Below are 22,134 nucleotides of genomic sequence, written 5' to 3'. Positions count from 1 at the left end.
GGAGATAAGCAGGAGCATGTCCATGAAGTCCTCTGCAGAAGGTTAACTACGGAAAAAATCCAAAGCAGTATAATTACTCAGTCATGGAAGGTAAAGCCAGAGAAGGACAAAAAGAGTGAAAGCACAGATGGCCTAATCCTGTAGCACTTAAGTAATGATTCAAGAAACAATGCTTTATGAAGGTGTAAATGGACAACTAAGTGTCCACATTGTCCACAATGGTGGCATTCCTAAAACAAACACTGAAAGCAGTCAGAATCCTGGTGGAGTGGTCTTTGACAGCAGTAATTTCCACCGAGGGATTAGCCACCTGACATCAAAACACACTGCATAAAGCAGTATGTTTGAAGAGGACTTGCTTAGGAACTGAGTGCCATAACATCCACTTTTCGGCAAAGGAGATGAACAGCTGTTCTATCAGAACCTGAGCAGGTGGGTCACACAAAGAGTGATATGGCAGGGCCATAGCTACCTTATCTAGTATCTGGTACAACTCATTATTCTGGCACCCTCCTTAACTGTAAGTTAAGGAGCAAAAACTTACTAACTAAATAAAAGGTCGTCTCTTTAAGATGAGGACAAAAAAAACAGTGTAAAGGCTGAAGGTTGCAACTGTTAAAAATTTAACAAATTAATTGCTACAGTTAAAATACCACATACAAAGCACCACAGCCATGACCACAAATACAGTATTGCATTCACTTCTGAATGCCAGTAAGTAATACCACCTCACTGGCATCTAACAATCATGCTCCTTAACACCTTGCACTCAGGGAAGCTGCTCCCTTCACCCTGCCCTAGCTATACCTCAGTGTGAAGGGTTCTTTTCCTTTGAGACTTTACCCATAGAGAGAAAAAGGAGGAGACTTGACTTATGCAAGGAGAATTCTGATGCCACTTTCAGAAGGAAATGTAATTTCATCTGAAGGGACAAGCCTAGTGAAGGAACAGATAATAGTTTCCTACAAATATAGGGACGAACTCCAAGATCCTGGAAGCAGAACCAAAGTCTATCAAGTTAAGCTTCTTCCAACAGATGAATTTCAGAGCTGTGAATAAGCAGTCTTGACCTAAAGATGGGCAGGCATGTAAAATAGGAAATTCATGTCCAAAGGAGGAAACAAGCTCATCAAAGGAAGGTAGAAAAGTAGAACTCCCTATAAGGAACTGCTTGACCAGCTGGTGCTGGAACATAATCCAGGCCTCCCAGCACACACATAAGGTCACAACAGAGAAAAATGTACTCTAGAATAAACATGGCTCAACTACTACAGGTGCTAGACAGAAGTCAGAATAATCTGTATACTAAGGAGGCACTGGATATGTTTTTTATCAAGCTGGAAAACCATTTCTATTTACCAAAATATAAATAATGAGCAAAAGTCTTCCTTGTAGCTTCATTCACCCTTGGGGACTCCTACTGAAAGTACAGATGGGCGCAAGGTCTCTAAACCAGAAGTCATACCATGAGGTGCTCCAAATGCAGAAACTTCTTTGCTTCTGCTGAGACAGATAGAACAGATTCATGCATTACCGATAACCTGATAGCCCGAAGTCATGCCCTCCTTTCAACTATCCTAGGTGACAATGATAAACTTCAGCATTTGTTTTCTAAATTTTGCAATTTGAAATGGAATCCCAGTGAATGGTGGGAATTTGTATAGGAATCTTCTTTGCTATGGAAAAGGAATGGAGTCACCCATCAATTTCCCTATGCCCTGTTGAATCAACTGTGCTGTATGCTTTTTTTAAACAAGAAAGATCTTTATTAAATTATCACTTGTGACATAGGCAATCATACATTTCTATAAATAAAAACAAACCATATTGACAAACTTTTAGTTGCAAACATTATACATCATTAATAATCTCTCCAGTCATTGTCAGTCAAACATTACATAGGTCATTCAAATCCTGCATTCTTTTAAACCTCATTCTGCCTCTAAAACATTATTCGGCTTGTACTGTTCCCACAATTTCCATTTTTTTGTGTGTGTAATTTGCTCCTACCTTTTTCAAAAGATCCCATTTCCATTTGCAGTTGTTTTATCTGTTATAGTTTCGACTTTGATTTCCATTTTCTAGTAATTGTTTTTTTTGGCACATAATTAGACTCAGCAAGGCCTTACTATGTCTGGGTAATTCCGATTCCATATCACAGCTCAGAAAAATCATTCCCTTAGTTACACCAATTTGCTCACCCAGTATTTCTGATAAGAGTAGTCTGAGGGGAATTTTTATAGTCTGCCAACTCAATACACTCCTAAAAAATATGTTCCCAACTACCACTTTCTTCCCCATCACGCCTCCAACATTTGCTGACTACCTGAGGAAAATTCTTAGAGGAGTCTACTTAGAGTATAAAAATACCTACACAAACATTTTCAAGCAAAGATTCTAAATCTTCCAGCCTTTGTTGCATATTTGGCTCTGACTAGACAGAATTATTAAATCTTCAACTCCAGGAGAAGGCTGCAGATCTAGCTTAGAAAATCCTCCAACATTTGTTGTTCTGTTGGGATGTGACATGCTGTAAGATGATGCCTCTGTCTATGTCAAATGGCAAATGTTAATGACTTCTCTGCATGAGGGATATGAGTAGGTGCCACCCTATTCATATACCACAACACAGACTTTGTCAGACCTGAGCAAAAGGAGCTTGGACCTCAGCTTCCAGTTCAGAGCCCTGTAGTTAAGTTGCTTTATAAGGAGTCCCCTGTATAGGGGGGTGGGTGGCACTTCCCTTACAGAATGCAACAGCTGAGATACACTCAGACCCTGCTAGGAGACCATCTATCTTCAGAACATGTAACAGATTCTGCTACAGGAAGAAAAAATTGCACTCTACAGTGCCTATGAGTAATGTTATTGCTTGCTCATAATACAGTATGCAAACCACTGTCCTCTGCTTTATTTTATAGGTTCATAGGTTTGTAGGTGTTTACTAGGCTAACAACCACAAAGGCCTTTTTAAGCCTAGCCATGCATCCCAAATCTCTGACAGGTTCAGATACCCTTGCTAAGTGTAAGCAGGGGGTTGGGAGAGGAAACATCTGCAAGCAGGGGCCTGGGAGATGATCCATTTACAGGTTGCCTGTGTCCACTGGAGACATAGGTGCCAAATATAATTTTATTAATGGTCTTCTGCTCTGTATGCTTAGTAACTGCCTATGAACCTATTTAAAATGATCAATAGTGTTTTATATTCATAAGCATGCCATCTTATTTTTTCTAAAAAATGTTGAAGTATATTGAGTTACTGAAAGGGGCACTTAGGTCAGTAATACAAACTTATGACTATACCAGCAGCAGCAGTGATGCTACAAAAAGCTTCATAGTTAGAATATGACAATTGGTTTATGCATAGCCTTTTAGCTTAATCTATTTCCTGAGAAACCTTTAAAACTTCTGCACTTTGTGCTGATGACCAGGCCCTCAACAGTAATATGGTGAAGGCAGTGAGCAATATAACTAGTTACTGTTCACCTGAGGGGAAAATCAAACCAAGATTATACAATAACTCATTGCCATTCAAAAATGAGCATACATGGGTGGGAGGTTGGCATAATGGTTAAGGTGTTTACCTTACAGACACAAGGTGCAGGGTTTGCTTCTCAGAGGGTGCAACTGGCTAGGCTTAAAAAGATCTACAAGGGCAGTTAACCTAGTATTAATCTATGAACCTATCTATGAACCTATGCTGACTAGACAGCCCAACCAGCATGTCCATTGTAAATTTATATATCAAAAGAAAAAAGTCTAGCTGCTGAAGTACCATTGAGCAGCAAGACGTTTGCATTGGCATATGCTTAGGAAACAGAGCAAAATACAAGAAAAATAAGGTATATTCTGCAAAACTAAAGAAACAGAAACATACCTTTTTTTCTTTGTATTTCTTTACTGCCCCTATTAAAATCTTGGCAGTCACATCTCTCAAATCTCCAGATTTTCACAGAATGTTCAGATTTTTGCCTCATAGTTTTGGTCTGTTCCTCATAAAAAATGCAGCTTTCTGGCAAGTCACTGGGTATCAAAGTCATGAAATGATGACAGACATTTGAGGTTCCGGCTTCATATTCTTTAGAAAATGCATGCTAACGCATAACCTCTTATTCCAGCAACTTTCTAAGTTTATAAGAGGAATATTTAAAATATGTCCCCATTTTTGTACCTTTGCCCCCCCCCCCCCAATATTCTGGGCTTTATCCAGGTTTGTTGATTATATGTGTGTGAATGAGAGGGAGGATAGAGGAATGGTGAGGATGCAAGGAGTAGAGGTGGCAAAGGTGGATGTGTTTAAATACTCGGGGTCAGTAGTTCAGAGTAACGGTGAGTGTGGAAGAGAGGTGAAGAAGAGAGTACAGGCAGGATGGAGTGGGTGGAGAAGAGTGTCAGGAGTGATTTGTGACAGACGAGTATCTGTAAGAGTGAAAGGGAAGGTCTACAAGAGGGTAGTGAGACCAGCTATGTTATATGGGTTGGAGACAGTGGCAGTGACAAAAAGGTAGGGGTTTGAGCTGGATGTGGCAGAATTAAAGATGTTAAGATTTGCACTGGGTGTGACGAGGGTGGACAGGATTAGGAATAAGTATATTAGAGGGTCAGCCCAGGTTGGAAGGTTTGGAGACAAAGCCAGAGAGGCACGATTACATTGGATTGGAAATGTGGTGAGGAGGGATGCTGAGTATATTGGGAAAAAGATGCTAAGGATGAAGCTACCAGGTAACAGGAAAAGAGGAAGGCCTAAGATAAGGTTTATGGATGTGGTGAGAGAGGACATGCAGGTGGTTGGTGTGACAGAGCAAGATGCAGAGGACAGGAAGAAATGGAAACAGGTGATCTGCTGTGGCGACCCCTAATGGGAACAGTCGAAAGAAGATGATAATCCAGGTTTGTTGCATAAAGAGGTTATAAAGGCAGATGAAAACATGTAACAGAGATTTTTTTTTCTCCATTGCTTTTCCTGAACAGCAATGATGTACTATGCAAGAGTGTGAACCTAAGTCCCATGCCCATGCACAGTATATCAGCAAACAAGGAAAACGCAGAGAAACACTACAGTACCATTATACAAAGACATTATTTAAGAAAGGTAAGCAGTTTTTAGCAAAATAGCAAAGACTCACATGATTTACCTACAGCTGGCTTCATTTCATCACTCGAGCTTCACCTTCATGATCAAATCATGCCAACCTTGGGTGAACCCTGTGATACCCCCAGCCAGTCATGGGTTATTGCTAAATTTTGTGTGTGTGTGTGTGTGTGTGTGTGTGTGTGTGTGTGTGTGTGTGTGTGTGTGTGTGTGTGTGCGTGTGAATGTGTGTAGAGGACACTAAAAAATGCCACACTGGTCCACTTACAGAAAGCACAGACAATGTAATCTCCCTAAACATCACTTGTTTTGTGATTTATATTTTTTCTTTGTGTTATCTTCACTGCTAAATGAGCACCTACACTATTGTAACATAAAAAATGTTGATTTTTATAGCTTGGCGTGACCCTGTCTTCTACAGTTTCAGTCTCTCTCTCTGCCATGATGCTTATAAGATACAAGGGGTCCCTGCTGCATGCTCACCAAGGATGTCAGAAGCAAGAATTCCTGGCTGCTCCCTGAAAACAGGAATAATACCACAGAGAATTCAGCTCTGTCCCAATAAAACCAACCCTCTGAGAATGGTTCAAAGATGGCTAGAAGGGAGTCACCACAATGATCTTGGGGATGATATTATTGTAAAGGCGGAAAAGCATACAGAAACTTTCCTGTCCAGGGAAAAGAGAAAGCATCCATCTTCCAGCCCTTCTTGCATAAAGCCCTGGCACAGAATCTTGCCAGTTGACTGTTCAGAGAAGAGGTAAGAGGTCTATCTGAGGAACTTCCCACAGATGAGTAAAATCTTGAAAGACCACCTGATCTAGTTTCCATTTGTGAGGTCCTACCCTGGTCCTGCTCAGCTTGTCTGTCACACAATTTTGCTCTGATGAAATGTGGAATGATTGTAGAGCAAGATTGTGCTGTGAAGCCATATCCCAAGCTAACACGGCTAGTTTGCAAAGGGTATATGACCTGGTTCCCCCTTCCTTGTTGATGCACCATATGACTGTGATATTGTCTGCAACCATTTAAAGTGGTCAAAGGGACCTAAGATGATTCAGAGAGTTGAGTGTCTTGATCAGGGCAAGCATCTATTTGATGTTTAACTTCTTGCATCTCTCTTTGGTGTCTGACACACCCTTCACTTTTATCCCTTCTGAAACTGCTCCCCAAGCAACTTATGTAGTTTCTGTAGTGACTGACTGCTTTTGAGCAAGGAATGAAATGAGGATACTTGAATTTGAGGATATGTGTTGTCTCCAACACATGATTTATTTTCTGACAAACCCCAGCACTGGAATTTAAAAAGATAAAGGATGTTGATGCTGAGACCAGAGAGATTTCTGATACCACTGTATCATTCTCAAATGGAGTCTTGCCAGAGCTATCATAAGACTCATAGATGGGATGAGATCTGGAATCCTGAGGTATTCCCTCAAGTAACAGAAGTCTGAGTGGAAAACCTTAGAAGTAGATCTAGATATAGATCTACTTTTTTCCTATAGAAGAAATGTTATTTGCACTGAGCTGTCTAGTTGACACCCCAGAAACACAATCCTGTGAGAAGGAATCAAGAAAGCATTTTGAATGTTCTCTTAGAATCCCAACTTGTGTAAAAGATCTCTCACCCAAATGAGAGATTCCCAAGATTGTGAAAAAGACTCTGGAAAGATAAGCAAGCCATCTAAATATGGAAAAAAGTGGATAACTTGTAGCCTCCTATAACTGGAGCTGCACACACATTCTGAACACTCTTGGTGCAGTGGATAGCTCAAACGGTTAAGTCGATAACTGATAATCTGATCAAGACACACAAAACCTTAAGAAACTTATAAAGTCTGGATGAAAAGGGATGTCAGGATAAGCATGTTTTAAGTCTAGTGTTACCAGGAAATTGAAAGGAAAAGAAGTGGTAACAGTTTGTCAAGTGTTATCCTTTGAATTTCGGCCCTATCACAAACAGGTTTAAAAAAGAAAGATACAGAACTGGAAGTTCAAGACTTCTTTTTGGAACCCTCTTGCCATTTCTTCTTAAACATCTGTTTACCTATATTTTGTTGAGACTGTTTAGTTTGATTTGTTTAATAACTGATGAGGAGAAAAAAAATCCCTTGGAAAATTTGGAAAAGGAGGTATGAAAATTCTTAGAGTGTTCCCTCAATACGCTTGCCCCACACGTTTTGACCATCTCTGCAGTAGATGGACCAACACTAAATCTCTATCAAACGGTGAATTTAAAATCTCATTTTTAACATCACGTAGGAGATTCCAAAAATGCAACCAAGCAGACCTCCTCAAAACAGTACCAGTGACCACAGCCCTGGAAGAAGTATCAACAGAATCATATACATACACACACTGTAAACAATGAGTAGTGATCTGTGTAATAGAAGAAACTAAGTTATTGAAAGCAAATTTTCCTCACAAGAAGAAACTGCAGATAAAACATTCCTCATACTTTTACAATTAGTCAGAATAAACTTTTACATGTGAGCCTAACAATTCAAAATTCTGAAAATCAAAGTTGCAGATATATAAACTTAATAATAATTTTCCCAGAGCTATAGCTGCTGGGTCAGGTTTGGGAATATTGTGCAAACATTTAAAATACTGAGGAGCATTATACATTCTATCTCCCTTTTTAGGGACAGCTGGCTGACTATCAGGACAATTGCAGGCAGTAATACACACATCCTCTAAAGCAGACAGAACAGGAGGAATGGGTGTGCAATCTAGAAAATCTTTCTGTAACAACTCATAGTATTTTCTGAGGAACTGAAACAATTCAGTGTTCTCTCTCTGAAAACATTGGCACATTCTGGCAATAGCCTTAGAGAAATAAAAAAAAATCCCACAGGGAGAATCAGAAACACTCCTCTGAGTCTGAATCAGAAACCTTTGGGAAAAAAATATACATTTATCCCTGCATCTTCCTGTTCAGATTCAGAATTTTGAGCCACTTTTAGGAAAGAGGTATCCCTTTTTCTTTACCAGAAACTACTTTATAAGAAGCATCAATAGCCTGAATTGAACCATGAGCCAGTCCCAGTAAACTACTCTTATCCAAAGATATTTGAGTAGGAGAGGATACATGCTTGGTTTTCTGTTTCTTTTTGACAGAAGAAATGGGGCCAACCAGGTTACTAATGGCAGCAGCAGCTTCCACTGGGAAGGGTAGAGCATTCGGACGCAACAGGGGAAACGTTTCATGTTCCCTCTCCCAGGACCAACAACAGTGGCTCTCCTTTGCAAACTGAGGGGACCCCAGCAGCTGCAGGAAACATGGCTAATCCCTGGTTCACAGTGGTTGTAGGTGCTACACCACAGGTATTCAGGGTAAAAGATGGGTGGTCTGAGCTACAATAAATGGACAAAGCAGAGTCACCCATCTGCAGCTGAGGCAAAATGTTACCCTGTTGTGGTGGCAAAAAATGTTGGCTTATTTTTTTATTTATTTATTTATTTTTGTGGCTTGAAGAAGGACTGACCATGGGGATGGAAGTCTGTTCCACAGTCAAGGTGAAAATGGTGCTTCTTTCCCATGGAAGACAAGCAGCAAATGACAGTCAACACTACCAGTTTACAAAATTTACTTTTTTAACAGAAAAACACAGTGAAAAACACTTTAAAACACTATACCAGCCCCACAAAAGTATTATAAACACACTTTTGCCACAGAAAAAAATATTTTCAGTTTCTTTACACCACTTTTAAACTGACAGGAAAAATGAGTGCTCCATTTAAAAGCACATTACAGTTTCATGACAGTCGATTACAACACAACACTCCTAGCTTTAAAATAGCTTTCCTGAAAAGGAAAATGATAAAACAGCAGCACAAATAAGAAAATTTAAGTTTTTCCCCCACAGGAAACGTATCTGTCCAGCAAAGGAATAGCACAAGCTGACCGTCGATCTTCGAAAGCATCAGAAGAAAGTACTCTTTGGCAGCAATAAATCTCTGAAGGGCTTCATGCCCAAACTCATTTTTTAGTCAGCTCAGCTCAAGCTGTCTGACAGTTTGGGCATGTGGAAGGTGCCCTGAAGCTTTGAAAGCTGGCCAACTGTTATATCCTTATCAGGTTATAATCAATGTAGCTAAGGCTACTGCAACAGTGATCAGTATGATGATCATATCTGCATATAGTGAAAAAGGTATTATATGTTCATGAGATGTATGTAGTGATACAGATGACCAATAAACATATATACATAAACATCATAATCTTGGCATAGCAGAGATGGTACAGATAATAAATGCAATACTGAAGATAGACATTACAGAGGTAGCAAAGTTAAAAATATGGCAAATGAAACCTGAGAGATTAATATAGCAGGCTAAGAGACCCAAAAATGTAGTATGAATGCCAATATATACAACATTTACAAACCTAGTAAAGTTTCTGCACGGGTTTGGAAGAGATAGAAGTGTAACGTTAGAGATCTGCTTGTCACAATACTTATGCTATGGTTCAATGTGAAAGCAAGAAACATTTAGCTTTGTTTTTTTCAGATGTTTCAATAATTTTAGTTTGCATTCTTTGACAGCATGAATATCACTGATATTTTTGGGAAGGGTCTTCCAATGTTGGGGTCCAAGTATGAAAACAGAGTATGTCATGAAATATTAAGTCAGTTTTAGGTCTTTGTATAACTGTCACATTATAGTCATAGGATTATAGCTGATAATATGATGCTTTCATTAGCAATCTGGAGTTAATAACTGTGTGTGAATTAATATAGAGTACACTGGGATTAAGTGTTGCCAGTAGGCTGTCAACTCTTTGTTGCACAAGTAACAATTCTGCCCTCTTAAGAGTTAAACAGTGACATTTTCTGTGTGTGGAGGGCTAAGAAATGACAGGGCAGATTCTATTAGAGTTAGTTTGAGTTCTGAAAGGTTTTACTGTGATGTGTAGACAAGGAAAGGGATATCATATTCTAGCTGGGGAAGTAAATATTTTTTACCTATAGACGCTATACCTTCAGGAGTAAGGAAGTAGGAAATTTTCCTACAACTAAAAAAGGTGAAGTTAAGTTTCACTTTTAAATTATTCATGTGAGTTGACACTGCAGTATGTGTAAATTATTTAAGTGAGTTGGTGAGTTGACATCTCCTTCTCAGGAAGCAGATAGGGAATCTCTCCTGACCCCAGATCTGGGATGAATGGGGTCAAGTGTGTGAATAACATGTGCTAGAGATCAGGAAGCAGGTCTCCATTACCCAGAAAAGCGCTCACCAGAAGTGTTACTGAGGTTGTATAGCCCTAAGCAAGGCAAAGTATTAGGATGAGTCCATGTTTCCTAAAGGTGCACTCCTGCAGCAATGAGGATAGGTCTTACCAGACAATGAGCAGCTAATATACATTCATCATATTGCTTGTCCTTTGTGCTCTGCTGGTGTGGAATGAACCAGTGGACCCCTCTCAACTTAAACCATTAACAATTGCTGGATTGGGAAACAGGCCTGAGAAAAGTCCTCATCCTAGGTGCTATCTACAACCCATGCTGTGGTATTTGAGGGATCATTTTAGAGACAGGAAGGGTGCTGTCATTTTTTTGATGTTTTACTAAGAAAGAAGCAGTGTAGACAGCTTGGGAAGTATCCCCAACATGGTTTCTCTGGATGCACCTCTATAGGCATCTAATTATGTGCCAGCTTATTTCTTATTAATAATGCAGCAGCTGTCAGCATCAAGGCCTGTAAGGACACTTAAGAGTGGACTTACTTGGAGAAGGGGGTGGATAAATGTCTAGCCTCAAGATATTTCAAACTCTCGATGCTCCACCAATGCCTTATAATTGGATGAGGGGCCCTCCTGCTGATTCCTTTGTTGGGTACCCTTACCTGCCACCATCTTGAGTGAAGTCAGATATGTTTCTAATATTGCTCACCTCTAGCTCTGGTTTGCTTATATAAAGCTCTGCCATGTGTGATACTGTCTGCTTTCCCAGAGAGTGTATCAGTATGATCATTATTAGTGATCAGGAGGCCACAGAAACATTTAGAAGGTTTGATTTTTCTTAAGACATCAAATACAGAAATTTTCTGTGATGAACATAAGGACTAAGCTTCAAACTAAAAGTAGCAGATAAGAATTGTTGAGTACACGGCTAGGCACACTCTCCTAACCTGGTAAGTGGCGTTCCTGCACCCACCAGCAGGAAAAACTTGTGTGTCCTCAAGCCAAGTGTACAAGAGTGAGAGAAAAAAATTAGCTAGGTGGATAAAAGCAGATGAGGAAATCTCAAATGTTATCCACTACAGAAGGCTTCTACAGTTGGATAAATAGCTAAATTGATATGCAGAAGATAGTAAAAGTGCTGGTACTTGGATTGTTAGCAGTGTCTTCCATGTTCTTCAGTGCATCTTAGAATGCACTTACTTTCCATCTAGTTAATTCTTTGGTGAAAACCTATCTACTGCGTAGACATTATTTATTAGTTTAGAAGTCCACATGTACAGAATCAAAGCTACAGGAGCTCTGGTGGTATGGATCTAGACCATCAGTTTCTAGACACAAATTTATTGGTTCCCTGTTTAAACTGCAGGTATTAATACACATTTTTCATTGACAGAGTATTACATTCACCCATTGCTTGTATAAAAAACTGTGCTTGTTTTAAAACAATGTTAATACTTTGGGTGTAGCAAATTCCTCAGTCTCCAGAAGACATTTTTTGATTATATACTTCATTTAACTTCAATGAATAAATACAGGTTTTGCTCCTTCTGTTTTGTAGAAGCGTGATGGTATGGTATTCATAAGACTGTAACTACAGAAGTGATTTACAGCAGCAGTTGATCAACAGCAACACAAATATGGATTATCTACCAAATGATGGCTTACCTGCAATTCCTTAACCCAACACCAAGCACTTTCTAATGTTTGTTCATTGACTTCTGCCAGTTTTTCCCGCCAAGCTGTTGCATGAGAATCAAACTTCACAAAATTGAACTTGCTCTTGTGCTTCAGTTGTTCCTATAAATGATATTTAAGTATTTCATTTTTCATCACATGTACTTATACATACATTTCATTTATACATCTGCAGGATGCATTACTTATACATTTATTTGATTATATAACATTGATAAAGGGCAAAAGACATCAACTGCCATCAGTATTTCTTGGCCAGAATTCTTTATAGTGATTTCCACAGAGTCAAGATGACAGACAACCTGAACAGCTGTGACAAGCAAATCCCGCAAGAATCTCAAAGATGTTAAATCCCATGCTGTATGAATCACAACACGTGGGGACATAAAGTAATATTATACATATGCTCTGGCAGTCAACTTGGCAAGAACAGTGGTCAGTGCATCCTACAGAACTGATAAATGCTCCAGAAATGCAAAAGTGGTGTCTAGGTCGATTTTGTTAAGGAATCCAAGGGATACATGCAGAGGGATAGGGCTGTGGCTTTTAGCACACTGCATCTGCAAAGACAGGGAAAAACTGAAAGATGACTTGAAACAGGATTACAATATTTATTTTAAATTACATATCAGCTACTGTCTCCTGAGGCCAGCCAGAGTTTCTATGAGAAAGGGAGAGCTAATTCACACTACTGAATATGCCTTGTCTTCACAGCTGCTGCTATAGTTTCTAACACCAACAAAAAATACAGATTATCTTAAAATTTGCAGACTGGGGTGTGTGACAAATAAGCATGAGAAATGGCTAAATAATTCAAATGCTCCTGCCTGGAATCTAGATTAGCTTTTGAACCCCCATCGATACTCCAAAGTAACTCTGTAGATTAAACAGAATTATGAAAAGAATGGAGGAGTAGATGGGAATTTACACTGACTGCAAATGAACAGCAAATTTGTATTCTCTTCAGAAAACTGATCGCAGTAACTTAAAATGGGGCACAGCTTAAGAAGCAAAAAGTATCCATTCTACAGAATACAAAAATACTACCTAAAATAGAGCCTATATGACACAGGGTACAAGGACTGGGATTCCAGCCTCTCCTGATGGTTAAGATTTTGAGGCCTGAGATCCTTTAGGAATCTCTGTTTTTCATTTTTAGATATGTCTAGTGAGATACATGCCAAAGGCTGTGCTATATTCTATAATGATCAGGGCAGAGGGCATGGGAACAATAGCGTCCTTGGTTTTAGAAGAGATGATCTTGGTGATTACCTGTAAGATACAGAAGTATTTTCTAATTATGGTTTCTACATGATGATCAAATGAGAGGGAGGCAACAGCCAAGGTGCTCAAGTCCCTGACCACTGTCTCATTAGCTAGTGGGTGTCACTGATGCAGCACGTTGCATTATTTTTTTGATTACAGAAGGAGATGATACTGCATTTCTCGACATTTAGTTTAAGTTCCTTTTTGGTGCACGAAGAGTTAACTCACCCAAATTCACTTTGACTGTATTAGCAGAATTGGTTGGTTTAACAACTACATCCATCTGGCAATTATCAACAAACTTAATCTACCACAGATCTTTGTTGTCAGCATTAAGGTCAGATAAATGCCAAAAAAGGAGGAGGCAAAGCACAAAACCCTGGGGTATGCCACTGGTCACCTTTTCCCTTACTGAGGAGGCACTGCCTACCATACAGTGCGAAGAAGACTCCAGACAGTCACCTTTCAGATGAAAAGAGAAGGAATTCTACAGTAAAGACTTAGGGAAAACTTCAACTGCACAGAGTAATCATTATCCAACTAGAGCTATGGCAGTAGTGCTCTCAGCATAGCTGAGTGTAGCTGATCTCAGCATATAGCAAACAGTTAGAAGTCAAAGACTAACAAAAAGCAGCCACAACTCTAATTAGTGCTTGGCTACCCAGAAATTAGTGATTAATAGGTTCATAGGTGTGTACTAGGCTAATGGCCCTGGAGCCTTTACAAGCCTAGCCCACAGGATTACCCTGGCATCGTGACACCCAACCTTAGTTCCCAGTGCCTCTGTTGACTAGAGCCACTGGAGTGATCCCTGGGGTGAATTTTCTATTTCCCATCCACTCATCAAGATTTCTCTTGAAGAGGGCCAGTGAGGAACTCTGTTTGACATGTATAGGAAGTCTATTCCATAGCATGGGCAGTCCCTCCAGCACATTCTGTTGATTGTGGTAATGAGGTTGAGGTCTCTGGAGCATGTGGTGCGGAGGGATTGGGATTTCTTTAGATGTAGCATTTCTAACAGAGCTGGGTCAGAGATGGCTTTTTAAGTCAAGCAGAGATCGCCTCTAGGTAGGCGATATGAGACAGAGAATAGTTTTATGAGTCTGTCCATATAGGACAAATGTTTAAGGCCTAGGATCCTCTTTGTGAGGTACTCTTGCGGCCTCTCCAGTTGTTGCAGGTGTCTAGTGAGGTACATGCCAAATGGGACATTGTACTCGATGATTGGCCTAATGAGGGAAGAGTACAGGGAGACAATGACCTCTTTCTTCCTGGATGCAAAACCCTTAGTAATGAGATGTGCCACATAGAAGGGCTTTCTGAACACAGTGGCAATGTGGTGATCAAAAGAGAGTTTGCTGTCAACCTTTGTTCCCACATCTCTTATAATGCCTTCTGTTTTCAGTGGACTACCATCAATGTGAAAATTCATGGGAACTGTTTTTTCCCCAAGGGGATGATGACATTTTTTGGCATTGAGCTTAAGGCCATGGTTCTGACACCAGTCATTGGTTTCAGTGTGGCCTTTCTGTAGGATATCAACATCACTTGGGTTGTTAATCATGGCTCCCAACTTGCAATCGTCTGCAAACTTTGTCAGCCAGAGTCTCTTCGTGTTAGCCTGGACTTCTGAGAAGTAGATACCAAACAAGAGAGGACCCAGGATGGATCCCTGTAGGACTCCATTCGTGACTGGTCAGCAGTCTGACTTGGAGTCAGCTACTTTCACACTGTGGGTTCTAGCTGTGAGCCAGTTTACAACCTCCTAGTGATATAGGGGTTGATGTCTAGCTTAGTGAGTTTTTCTATGATTCCTGAGTGGGGAATGGTATCAAAGGCCTTGGCCAGATCAAGGTAGGCTGTATGAATCACCTTGCCTTCATCCACAGCTCTGGTGACTGACTCAAAGAAGTTGACCAAGTTGAGTAGGCATGATCTACCCTTCACAAAACCAAACTGTGTGGGATCTAGAGTTTGGAGATTCCTTATATCCTTGTTTATTAGGTCCATGATGATGCGTTCAATAGCTTTGCATATCAGACTTGTCAGGCTAATGGGACAATAGTTTCCAGGGTCTGTAGTCGCTCCTCCTTTGTGGAGAGAGATGACCGTAGCAGTGCACCATTAAGTAGGGACAAAGCCTGAGGTGAGGCTGTGACTGAACAGGGCAATCAGGTGAGGTGCCAGTTCACTTTGTAGTTCATGTAGAACACAGCTAGGGATATTGTTAGATCCCATACAAGCTGTATTCTTGGCCTTGAACAGTGCTGTTTTAACCTGTGCAGCAGCAATACTGGGTGCCTGGCAATCTACTGGCTTTGTGATTGGTTATTTGGTGGGGGGTTAAAGTTGGTACTGAATCTGTTGGCCAGTATATTGGCAATATCTGTTGGCTCGGTATAAGAGGTACTATTGTGCAGTAGCACAGAGCAAATCTGGGTATTGCCATGGAGATTCTTTACATAGCTATAGAAGGCCTTGTGGTTGTCTTTACTAACTGCTGCAATTCTGTTTTCATAGGTAGCTTTAGAGGATTTGATGAGGCATCTCAACTTTTTGTTGAGGCTGATAAGGGAGTTTTTCCAGTCTTAGGACTTCACCTTATTCTGCATCAGTTTCCTCTTTCTGTTGCAGAGTTTGTTTATGGCAGGGGACCACCAGATTGGTTCTCTTTTTGGAGGAGAGCGTCTTGGTTCTACTGGGTATGGCGAGATCAGTGCATTTGTATACGTGTTTGTAGAGTGCATTGGTGTATGATTCAGTGGTCATGCAACTATTCTCTATTTGCATGGGTGCTGTGAAGTTAGCCACCCCTGTTTTTAGGAGCTCAAAATGATCAAAGTGATTAGTTTGTGGTCAGATCTAATCAGGGAGGAGTTGACTATTGGTCTGATGTACTCCCACTACAAGAACAACTACTGTCTCAAGATGATACCCACACCAGGCCAGAACCAAGCTAAGTGTAAACAGTGATTTGAAAGAAAAAAGCAGGCAAAACTATTGAAATTCAGCAAAAATAGCAAATGATTTTAAGTGTAGCAGAAAACTGTAAAAAAACTTATCTGAGTTAATTCTGTGCATTAAATGATTAGAACAACTTACCATTTCTGAGGCTGAAGCAAACAAGTGCATCTCTTTGGAGTTCTTAAAAGACCAACAAACGCAAAAAGTAACAAACAAGTGAAAACAAAAACCAGAAGACAAAATTACCCTGTACTTGTGAACGCCAAGGGAATTCTTGTATAGTCCACACTTGTAAATTCTCCACACTCAAATGGCTGCTGTAGACAGAATCCAGGATAAAATCAGTTATGTTAGACGCTAAATAAATGTCCACAAAGAGGTCCTACGCGACAAAATATTCATATGAATCAAGTAGTAAAAAAGATTTCTCCAAAAGCTTTATTGAACCAATACTGTGAAGCGCTTTTCGTCCCACTAATAGTGGGATTTCTTCAGACAAACAGATTCTAACAAAAAACAAGGTTTAAATACTGGTTTTGGCGCCAAAAAGGTGCCATTGCTAGGTTACAGTTCTGTGCTTAGATTAGTTAAAGGTATAGTGTCCTAACAACTAATGAGGTAAATCTATGAATGAATTTAAAACAAAATCAACAAAACTTCAGAACCATTAAAAAGATTAAAAGCATCACTAAGATGTCATTATTACAGTATCTAAATAAATACTAAATATAAAACAAATATAAAAATATATAAGATATATATGGTAATACAAATCACATCTATATATTACTACATGTTTCAGACTAAGGAATGAGCAGTAATAAACAAAAACCAGTATGTACAAAAGTTACTCAACTTGAGCACTGAATACATATATAAATAAATCACATCAAAGAATCGAGTGGTTACAAAAAAGAAAGAACATTGTTGTGGGAAATTGCTATTGAAAGATGGTACAAAGTCACATTAGAACTACAATAGTCTGGTCAGAATCCCACCTAAAACACATACCTATCTACAAAGTCTAACAAAAGTCATAAATATATGTTCAGGATATACAGTGACACCTGGACAAAGAACTATTAAATAGTGCAATTAATGTAGCCAGGTCATGTAGAAAGCATGCGTATTGTAATTGTAAAAGAAATATGGTAAAAATATATATGTTAACATGTAAATGATAAATTTGAAATCAAACAGCAACTAGTAAACCTATATAAAGGTAAAATGCAAAGTTACTAAGGACAAATTACTCCATAAGTGCGCGGTAGTGTACAGAAATTCACTTCAAAAACAAAGCAAGCAACCCCCCCCCCCACAAGAGTATATAACATAACGATGGTATATATCAACGTCGTTGGCTTCTCAATTTCAGTAACGGATATAATGTGATAGTCTCATTAAGGCCTGGGGGGGCATTGGCATGGCACCTAATCTGCCAAAAAAGTTCTAGTACTTCCAACAGGACTTCAAAGGGTCCTTCACGGCTGTCAGGTGGTATGGTATCAATTGCTTTAAAGTTGAAATTATGGCTAGGGTTGTCAATAATATGTTTAGCAAGTGCATTCTCTGTTTACTTTTTCTTAATTGCATATAGGTGTTCGTAGACCCGTTCTCGTAGTTTCCTGTCAGTTTTTCCTAAATAAAATGAAGTACAAGCCTGGCACTGTGCCAAGTAAATTACTTTGGTTGACAAGCAGTTAAATTTATATTTGAGGTCATATGTAATGTTCCTTACTGTGAATGTCTGCCCTGTAATCATATGTGCACAATAATTACACATATTGCACTGATACATACCCACTCTCTGTGTTCCTAGTGACACATTGTTTTGTGATATCTGTTTCAAGTTTCTCCCTTTTTCCAGACAATCTTTGGCTTAGGTGGTAATTTTTTACTCAGAACACCATCGTTAGATATGATGTTCCAATTTTTGTTAATGATGAGAGAAATAAAGTTACTGTCTAAGCTATAGGGAGTAATAAAAGAAACATTAATATACATGGGTTCACTAGTACTTACAGGAACGGGTACTTGATTCAAGGCATTAAGAATCGGCATATAGGTACCTGCTTCTCTTTTTGATCCAACCTCAGACATAACTTCATCAATAAGGTGTTTAGGATAACCTCTCATGGTAAACATAGAACACAAAAGTCTACATTCATCATGAAAGTCATCGTTCCTTGATACCATTCGGGCCGCCCGTACGAATTGACCTTTTACAACAGACTTTTTCTGATAAAGGGGATGGCAGCTTGAATAGTGTAATAAAGTATTAGAATAGGTATCTTTCCTGTGTATGTTAGCATAGTAAACTTTGTTTTTAAGGTCCTTCCTTAAATCTACATCTAAATAACTAATCCTGTGTCTATTGAAGTTAGATGTAAAAGTTCTTAAAAGACAACAGGAACATGTAGTTGATATCAGCATTTAGCAAACAGGAAAAAGTAAAAGACCAATGGAAAGCAGCTATACATTTGACCAACTGGCTACCTAGAAATAGCAGCAATTAGCGTATTCCCACTAATGGAACTACTGCACACCGGAGCAGAACTAAACTAAGTATAAACAATGATTTAAATGGAAAAAAACAGGCAAAACCGTTGAAATTCATCAAAATTAGCAAAACAAATTTACATGCAGTGTCAAAGTGCAACAAGAGAACTTCACTGAGCTAATTCTGGTATATGAAATGCTTATTTTTATTTATTTATTTATATTCTGGCCATACCTCTCAACCTGGAAACATCAAAAATCTGGACAAAGGCCTATGAAAAGTAGGTACAACTGAACAAAAATCTGTACATTGATTAACATAAAATTTGCACACATAATTATGTAACTCTGCTCACTCCAACTTTAGTTGCAATGAAGAGTTAGTAAGGCAAATTACTTAAATGGTAGATCATCAAGTGAATAAAAAATACTTCATACTAAAACTGTTATGTATGCTGCCATTAGCTCTAACTGCTCCTCTTGGAGGAAATAAAGGCACTGTTTGAGAAGTTAGCATTGAGCAGCCTTGAGATGCAAAAGCATTTTATAGCTTGTGACTTTTTAACAATATTTAGGGATTTATGATGAGTGGATGGAATATGGTCTGTAAGTTATCTCACATTTAATTATGGATCATAAGATTAAAGAGATATTAAGCAAGCACATGAGGCTGGCAAAGTGCTTCCACAAATCTGCTTCTGATTAGTGAACAGCTGACAGAAGCAATGTACCTTATTCCTGCTCAGAGGGCTCCATTATTAACATCAGTCTTGAATACATTAACAAAGCACAAGCCAGATGATCATTTCAGGGCTGTTTTCCCTCTGCACGACAGTTTCTGGCATTGAACTGTAGAATTTTGAGGCAGTTGTGGCTGTGATGACTGCTTCACAGTGGCTTGAGCAGCTGCACAATTTGAGCCATGCATGAAATCAGGCTATCAAAACAGACAGACACATACATGTACACACACACACACACACACACACACACACACACACACACACACACACACACACACACACACACACTGTGATGTGGGAATTGTAGAATAATGAGATTACTAGACCTGCTCCATAAAAATACTCTGGAACTGGGCAAAGTAGCTGCAAATCTCTGCCTGGAATATGCAATTTATCAAAAGAGCATGTAGGATAATAATGTATATATGGAGAAAGAGTGGCAAACAGCTTCAGCAATAGCACCAGAAATAAGGAATACAGGCATGAATAATTTTATTTTGATCACCAGATGACCATTCTACCAGAAAAGGAAGAAACCTGCAAGTTCTTAATCTCGAAAGAAGAGAGAGAAGGAAAGAAACATAGGTTAGTATTAGGGTAACTGCCTTTGTAAGCCTAGTTGATTATCCCTTGTGAGACTCAAACCCTGAACCTTGTGTTTGTAAGGCAAACACCTTAACCATTAGGCCACCCTCCCAACCTCTTTTAGGACACAAATATATTACAAAGTCAGTAGGACTGTTAGACAGTAATAACAAATAAATTAAGAAATATCACACAATTTTTTCATCATTTACAGTACACCAACAAAAACCTAAACTTGGTTCAGGGTCATTGAATACATCACATGTAGTGCAAAGAAAGTTGTTTCTGTGTGTTATTTATTCATTTATTTGTTTATTGCTAACCGCACCCCCTGCTGTATGCAGCCTCAGGTTTTTTCCTTGACTTCCCTGCTCACCCATCCCTTGATCCCACAATTGCTCCTATTGGAGTTCCTGTAAGTACATCAATTTTTTTCCACATAAAAAAGCAAACAGATGATTTGCTTTGTTCAAATCCCTCTGTGTATTATTTATGAATACAGTGGATCAATGTAGGAATGAAAGCAACAGTACAGGACTTTTAAGTGCTTTGAAAATTGTAATGGACAGCACTAGTGAAGATATTAAAAGAACAAATTGAAAGAAAACCTGAAAAACTAAGAGGGAGGAATTATTTAATTTACAGGAAAAAGTAGAGGTTTTCTAAGAAAATACACTTACAATCAACCTGCAAAGGCCTGAAAAAACACTCAGACAGAGGATCCACATCAATGTGAGATGAAGGCAAATGAGATCTGGGATATTGGGGATGCTCTAGGGCATTATTGGTAGAGGGAGCAGCTTGAGAGTTGGATCTGAAGTCTGTATAAAGGCAGCAGAATACTTCACAGCTTGGATGTCCGCAGACAGCTCAGGTTCTATTTTGACAAAACTAAATCTTTCAGATCTTCAGATCAAGTGTTTATTTCTTGTGAAGATAGGAAGTAAGGGCAACCTGTGGGAAAGCAGACTATTTCCAATTGGATGTCTAAGGCTATTATCTTTTGTTATATTCATCACAATGAAACTATTCCAGGCTGGGTCAAGGCTCACTCTGTCAGGGCCTTGGTTTCATCTATGGCTTTTTGGAAAGGGTTGGATTCTAGAAGTATTCTAGAAGCAGAAATTTAGTCCTCTGTAAATACATCTACAAAACACCATACGTTTGATTCCCATCTCTAGGTCTAAATCTGACTTTGCTAGGATTATTCGCTAGGGGCTCCTGGATTCTTCTCCTTCCATGTCCCAAATGCAGTAAGCTGGTTTATTCTACCCATGTAGCTAAGGCTACTGCAGAAGTAATCAGTATGATGACCACAGTACAATTGTGTAAGTAAACTTAGTATAACAGTAGTTGTTCGAATGATCACTACCACAGTAGTCGCTCCCTCCACCACACTTGTTTTTTGGTGTGTTGTTTAAGCCAGGGTGTTAATACAAATTTTTTGTTGTTCCTGGCATTGTCTTTTCAATGCTCAGCCTCCCTCTCTCTTTTGACATAAACACTCTGAAGGGCTTGGCACCCAAATCTGTCTTTTTAATCAGCTCAGCTTGAGCTGACTGATGGTTTGGGCATGTGGAAAGTGTTCTGAAGCTTTGCAAGCTGGCCGGCTATTATATCATTTGCAGGATATAACCCATTCAGCTAAGGCTACTGCAGCAGTGATCAATATAATGAACATCACAGTCTGGAAGCCATCTCTGTTTCTGGCCTGGTGGATATGGACATCCTGAGGCAGTCTAGTAACTGCTTAATGTTCACTGACAACCATTTAATTTTAGAAGAGACAAACACAGTGTGTGAGCAATTAGATATACAATGTCATTGGAGGCAAAGCTCTCACATATACACACAAAAATATGCAAACCAGGTTGTTACTGTTACACCCAAAACACTCACTACCAACACTACAGAACAAACACAAAAACCCACATATGCGGAGGCACTCACTTGTAATGTACCCAAACATCCAAGACCTCCTAAAAGCATCTCTCAGTGGACCTACAAAAAACTCAAAAAAGACAGCACCTCACACAACACATAACTCTGAAAATCATGGTAGCTCCACTTCCCAGTCCATAAGGCAAGACACTACACAGCCAAAC

General features: G+C 39.3%; 1 protein-coding gene across 1 annotated transcript in view; it reads right to left on the bottom strand.

Moving 5' to 3' along the window:
• Window positions 1-22,134, bottom strand: part of VWA3B (von Willebrand factor A domain containing 3B) — a 2,054,405-nt gene that overhangs the window by 1,226,343 nt on the left and 805,928 nt on the right. The window contains exon 11 of the mRNA XM_044071813.1: window positions 11,943-12,074. Within this exon, the coding sequence (XP_043927748.1) occupies window positions 11,943-12,074 (132 nt within the window). The remainder of the gene's footprint in view (window positions 1-11,942; window positions 12,075-22,134) is intronic.

Source organism: Protopterus annectens, chromosome 5.part0 (assembly GCF_019279795.1).
Source record: "Protopterus annectens isolate FY-2018-M chromosome 5.part0, PAN1.0, whole genome shotgun sequence".
Taxonomy (NCBI): Eukaryota; Metazoa; Chordata; order Ceratodontiformes; family Protopteridae; genus Protopterus; species Protopterus annectens.
Note: the sequence above shows the minus strand (reverse complement) of the source record. Positions and strands in the feature narration are given on the sequence as shown.